This window comes from Elephantulus edwardii, unplaced genomic scaffold, assembly GCF_000299155.1.
Source record: "Elephantulus edwardii isolate Elephantulus edwardi_28Jun2011 unplaced genomic scaffold, EleEdw1.0 scaffold00001, whole genome shotgun sequence".
Classification (NCBI taxonomy): domain Eukaryota; kingdom Metazoa; phylum Chordata; class Mammalia; order Macroscelidea; family Macroscelididae; genus Elephantulus; species Elephantulus edwardii.
The window spans coordinates 46,447,917-46,454,680 of NW_006399751.1; the positions used below are offsets into that span (position 1 = coordinate 46,447,917).

Here is a 6,764-nt window from a genome sequence, read left to right on the forward strand (position 1 = left end):
GGGGAATGTGCAACAATCAATGAATGAATTAGAAAAAAAAAGAAGTTATCCGGGATTTCTCCAATCGTATCTAATTTAAATAATGAGGTAAGACATTGCAAAATTAATTTTGTTTGCAAATTTAAAAATAGGTATATCCTTTGGAAAGGAAAAAAATCAGGAAATATTTAGTCAGATAAGAACATTAAAATGTTTTCATTATTCTGGAATGATTTTCTTTTTGCTGTTGCTTTTAACAATTTCCGTTGGCTATAAGAAACAAGAAAGTATGTGTCTAACTTGGTAATTTGCTTCATTTATCTTTGTAGAGCATTCAGACAAGGCCACTTTTAGACAACAAATGACTGAACATGCATACTTATGTATGTAGACTGAATATATACAGCCAAGATATATGTGCACATAATGCAGGTCATAAAAAACTTCCTGATTTTTATGGAGTTTCACAAAAGGTCTGTGTAAACTACAAATGACTTGGGAATCAAACAGAGAAAAAAAAATACAGTCTAACAATGTAACTTCCTACTTCTATGGCTCCTTTTATTCTGACTTATTTCAAAACAGTGTGCAATTTACAAATAGATGCACTAACAGGAAAGTTTTACTCTTCTTTGCTGATATGCATGAAACTCCAAAAATTTTTGATTAGGTAAGATTTATACCATTAACAGAAGTTACAAAAAATGCTTTTTAATCTCTATGATACTAAGAGACGTGAGTGTTTTGATTTCTAATTCATAATAACTTGGTTATTTCATTATAGAAATACTGTAGGTTTCATCTAACCCATATAAAAGAAATCTAGTACAAAGATACCAACCCAAAATCTTCATCTACAAGACTGAAAAGCTGCCTGGAAGTCAAGAGAACATGCTTATTTCTTGGAACATTGGAAAAATAAGAACACATATTCCATCAACAATTTACATTTTCATTTGGGTAACAATCATAGTGCCCTAATCCTAAGTATAACAGTGGGTTAGAATTTACAAACTGTAGTTTTAATTCTTAGTAAAATCACAATCTTAGAAACCAAACTATGAAGTTCCCAGCCAACTCCAGGTTTATTTTACTATAAACGCAAAATCATCATCTTTTGCATTCATGTCTATATGGTTTTCTCTTAATAGTTTTAATCTTCATCTACAGACTTGTAAAATATCTTAACTATAGTTCACAGATAAGCAGCCTATTGTTCAGATTTAATTGCCTTGTAACAGCACAGAAATAGATAAATCATGCATGTGCTGGGGACAGAAATATGTCAGTGTTTTTAATCTCTTAAATTGTTCTATATGGTAATGATTCTTTCTGTGGCTCCTTGTACTTTGGGGAAAAGGTATAACACTTTTTCTAAAGTGTTTTTAGTTATATTACACAAGAAATAACCAAATACCCAAGATGGAAGTTAGATAGAGAGTGGAAAAGAAATTATTAAAAAAGACATTATCTATATTTAAGAATGAGTTCTACCTCAATTGTAAATGATGTTATTATAACAAATCTCAGATTCTTTTCTTTAAACAAATAATAATACTGTTTTGTTTTGTTTTTGAATTATGATTATTAAGCATCTAACTGATTGGCAGGCATCACACCTACATCTTAAATACATGTTACAATAGGCATCTTCATTTTAATTTCTGGGAGGCAAGGAAGCTCCCCCCATCATCCCTCTCATTCCTCTTCATAAAAGAAACTGTGCAATTACTAGGTGGCTAAAGATATCTGAGATCGCTCTCCTACAACAATTTACTCCTCAGATCTCACTGGAACTTTTGGTTCTGGGAGCATCATGGATGTGTCTGCATCCTGGATGCAAAGGTCAGAGGATTTCACAGCTGGGTGGAAAAGACATTTCTCCCATCTCTCTCACCATGTGCCCATCTCAATGCTCAATTTCAAGGAGTTAAGTATACACTTCTTTCTGCCTTTTGAGGTATTTTCCTTTTGGGTTGGGAGGGTTGTTTTTTTTAACACATATTTGTTGGAATTATAAGGGATAAAATCACATTAAAGTTCCTAATTACAGTTTCAAGTCATGCTCCTTCTTCTATTCTTGGACACTTGGGGAAGCACTCAATTATTTATCTGATTGTAGGGTTTAAAATCTTACTTCATAGAGACAAGCCAAAGAGACCTGTCGTAGCAAATCCCACTCCTTTAGTAAGTACTGGGAAGACTACTCGTGGATGGAAAGGTAGGGACATGTGCCCCACTTTATGGCACAGTGGGACACATGGGAAGAGCTGAGCAGGCATGAAGTGCCCAAAAAGTAGTGGGTTGCTCCAGCCTTGGAGACCATGACTCATTTCTGAACACAGTGATCTTCTCACTCTGGTCATTTCATTGACATCTGACTTCTTTTTGCAGAACTCTGCTGAAAAGAAACTCTCTGGGGAATAACTCTTCTTATTTTCCTCAACTCAAAGTTCTCCTAAGACAGTACAGCACCTATCAACCAGCCTGAGTGGATTTATGATTTGAAGCCCTTCATACATAGTATTTGGAGAGGAGGAAAAGAGGGAGAAGCAGTTCTAAACTTCTAACCTATAGTTGGTTATTATACATGTTTGGTTACATTTATATAACTGAAAGAAAAACATCTCAAATTTTACCTAGTAACTACTTTCTTCAATTAGATGCACTATCATGAGGCAGTTGTATTCAACTGAAATGTTTAGCGAGATTAAATTACTTAATACAGTTCAACTCTATTTCTAGGACTAGTATGTTCTCTATGAGGAAGGAGAGCAGTATCTTTAAGTTCATACTCTTACAAATAAGGGAAAATGTATAAGAGAGAGAAATAGTTTGTTGCTTCCAGATAAACCCCAAATACCACCAGTCTCTAAAGAGATCACATCTCTAAGTAAAGAATAAAGAATCTCAAGGCATATCTGCTTTTATAAGCTATGGAATTATGTTTAAGCCATTTTGGCTGTTTAAAATTTTATTTCAAGATTTTTATTTTATTTTTATTTTGACTTAAGGAATTCTCAAGTTCAGGGATTCCCTCTACGGACAAGGAATGTTTAGGTACAATTAGTAGTATTTTTGAACGCCAATGACTGTTTTCCAAAAGAATGGCCCTTTTTTTTTTGTTTCAAACTGGATCAAAAATTACTGTATTTTTCTTACAATCGTGCTGAACTTTTATTTGAGGTTTTCTGTTTCTGAAAAGCAGGCATGATGGATTGAAATAAAAGATAATTTATTGCAATGCTTACTTTCATGCAGGGAGAAGCAGTGTAATTGTAATTTACAGTAGCTGTCAAGAAAAATCCATCACAGATGACATTAAAATGACTTATTTTGCCTGAGCCACTTATTGTTTAAATGTGCATAATCTAATAGAAAGAGATTATTTTTAAAAATCTGCTTTATATTGTTCTAAATTAATATCAAAACATATACTTATGAATTAAACATTAAAAACCATTTATTGATACTTTCATCATGGCATTTACAGCTGTAAGTTTAAGTTCTTTTTGATGAGACTGTCACAGATTTGTGACGCGTAAATCTACACATGCACAGAATTCTCATAGGCACAAATCATACCATCTAGAGATAATTACTAAAACACAGATTTAGGAGTACTTTAAAGCAAACAGATATAGTGAGGATAACAGTACTGTGATATTTTAGATTGCTGGCCATCTCTCACAAAGCAAGAGGGCCTACAGAAACTCTTTTAGAAAACTGTTTTTGCCAGTATTTTTTCAGAGAGCTCATCCATCGTTTAGGTTTCAGAGATTTTACAAGTTTCCTATGATGCTCTCCAGGTTTTTAGCTACACACAGCCACCAATAAAAGATTCCTGAATATCCTTTTCCTGGTGTATCAGCAGAAAGAAGCTATGTAAAAGATGGTGAATATCTTCAAATAAATGAGACTGAGTTGAAAAGTGTTTGTAAACCTTCAGTTTGTAATGATTCCAAGTACTTCTGGCTTTAAGAGGGCAACTGTTTGTTTATTTACTCCCTTAAGATTCTGCCTGAATAAGAAAAGGCAAAAATAAGAGATGTCCAGAAACATTTGCTTTTAACACATCAGGACGTTTGTTAGAATTGGGGCGCGTTTCCTCCTCGGTGGCAGACATAAACCATGTAGATAACGAAATGTATTAGGGTAAAAATAGAAAGTTCATTGTCTATTATTTTTCCACATAGTTTTCTAAGTGCAGTTGTTGGGGACTGATCAGGTTTTCAAAGGATCTTGTACATGCAAATCTGTGCTCTGTGAAGACTGACCTCTGAATCCAGATAGATAAAATCCAATGTCACTTTCAATTGTACTCTTCTTTCTTCTTTTTCTTTTTTTTTTTAAATGTAGCTAGAATTAATGTAGTGAATATGTAATGAAATGCATTATCCTGCATGGAGATTTATCAGATTTTCTGACTGAATGCTGGGCTTTCCGAGTACTAGCTGGAGTTCACCTGCATGTTGGTGTGTGGCGTGTGGCTCTTTTTTGTAAAGAGTTAAGTCGTACACAAAAAAAGGGAACAAAGGTCAGCACCCAGCCGCCACTTGAATGTGAGATTTTTCTTTTTATTCCCCTTGATGTATACTAGGCTCTGTGTTATTAGTCTTAATGATGGAAAATTGTAGTGTTGATACAAATCTTTTTTTCAAAGTAGTAGGCGGGAGCTCCATTTGTTAGTAAGTTTTTTTGTGACTAAAAGCCACGGACAGTACATTTATGTAGCAGTAAAAGGCCTAGATGCTCTTTCCATAGCAGAGCTAATTATTCCCACTGTGACCTTACTGATCTAGCCTGTTCCTAGTACATCTCATCTGCACGCCTGTTCCTCTGTGTAGATGGTGTCAGAGAATATGAAAAACCCTATAATGAAACCATTTTCATGATGGAGAAAGGCTACTGGAGTTGCACTTGCTACAAAGAGGCTCAATTATATGAGTAATTGTGATAATTTTCTACATTCATAGCCTTCAATGGGGAAAAAAGAATGAGAGCCACAAAGGAAAATTACTTTAACAAGAAAGTACAGAGAGTAAAAATGGAAGAAGAGACAAAAAGGGGGAAAAATAACCAGAAAAAAAAGTTTAAAAAATAGATCTGGAGGGAGGAATAGCGAGACAGGGAGAACAACAGAAATGCTCAAAAGCCCATGTGCAGCTGTGTTGCACAATTAAATTGAATTTTTTTTTCTGCAGTTGATGAATGTGACTACTGCAAATGTGCCTCTGTAGTTAGCTATCATTTGTTGTTCCGTGACAGGAAAAGGATAATTACCTCTCAGAGAGAATCAAAGGCTGACATGCCCTTTAGACACAGCCATGAATGCAGAGCTCGATAGAATGCTTGAATAAGAATCTAGTGTTCTCTGCCCCCTTCTACTGAAGAATAAATTTTGTTAAAATGCAAGCGCACCACCAGTAAATTTGTTGAACCCTAGGTGTTCAAAAAATATGAGGTGCATCTATCGACTCATCCCATTTGCAAAAATAAAACTGCATTTTGAATTCATTTCTATTATATTCATGGACAGTAAGATAGTGAGATATGCATTAAATTTCTTTTCCCAGTAGGGGTCTGATTCAACATTTCCTATGAAAGAACAGAGAGACACTATCCTTTTTTCCCAGGCTAGTTAGCCTATAATTTAAAACTGTCAAAAACACAATTTTGTTCAAAGTCTTCAATAAAAGCTTCTCAGATATAACCCAAAGAGATTTTACTAAAGTTTGATTCAGACACTGTTACAATGTTTTTAAAGCTATAAATACATTTAACTGATATTTTACTGCCTTTTTTCTTTAAGTATTTGAAGGTGGGGAGAGGGAAGGCAGCATCTTTTTAAGGTGACTAAGCCATCTCTTAGGCAAATGGGAAATATTCAATAGTTTGTATTAATGAGAACAGTAGGTTAGCAAAACATGTTACATACTTTTAAGTGAAAGCACATACTCTATACGTCTACTTCAGAACAGTTACGGGGGAGAGGAATCTACAAGGAGGTTACAGATTACAAAGAAATATCTTGAATTGAGAAAACACATACACCATTCAAAAGGCAAGCATAGAACAGTGTGTGGAAAATAAACAAGAAAAATGAGCCAGACATCCTCACCCTCTTAAAAAAAAAAGATGATGACAGAAGATCATTGTTTCAGACTGTTTGCTAATACAGTAACTTGAAAGGTAATATTTGTCTGAGCTAACATTTTTAAAATTTTCCTATCTTAGGGCTAGATTTTGCTTCTGTCCTGCATTTAATTTAGATTTTTCTTATCATCCAAGCGTTGTGGACCTTAGCCCCTTCTTATATACTTAGTTTTAGATTTAGTATGATTTCAAGTAAAATTACACTATGACCGACCACTGTGTTGAGCTAAAATTTAAGCAGTTGTATAAATATCACTCACTGCTCCTACAAGTTTCTTTGCTGACCCTGGTATCATTCACTTTTTCTCCCCCACCTCCCTTTTAAACCTAGGTAACAACATCGAAGCCTGGCAGTTCACATACTGATATTAGACTGAAATGATGGTTCTGAATCATAAAACATGTCATCAACTTTATTCCAAGCCACCAATAACCTTTGGACCACTTGCCAACCCTCCCTTTACTTGTCAGCACAAGGCTTACCTGATTGTGTTTCCAATTATAGAGAAGGGAGCCCCTGCTCTGCAAGCTGCAATTGCTTCATCTCTACACCTCCTGGCAACCTCCACTAACTTTTTACCACATTCATCCACATTGCCCACCAGAAATGTCTCGGAGGTATCCCCATG

At 34.9% G+C, this 6,764-nt stretch overlaps 1 protein-coding gene across 1 annotated transcript in view; it reads right to left on the reverse strand.

Annotated features, from left to right (window-relative positions):
• The window catches only part of METAP1D (methionyl aminopeptidase type 1D (mitochondrial)), a 102,910-nt gene that overhangs the window by 3,653 nt on the left and 92,493 nt on the right, over window positions 1-6,764 (reverse strand). The window contains 1 exon segment of the mRNA XM_006903776.1: window positions 6,619-6,763. Coding sequence (XP_006903838.1) covers window positions 6,619-6,763 — 145 coding nt within the window.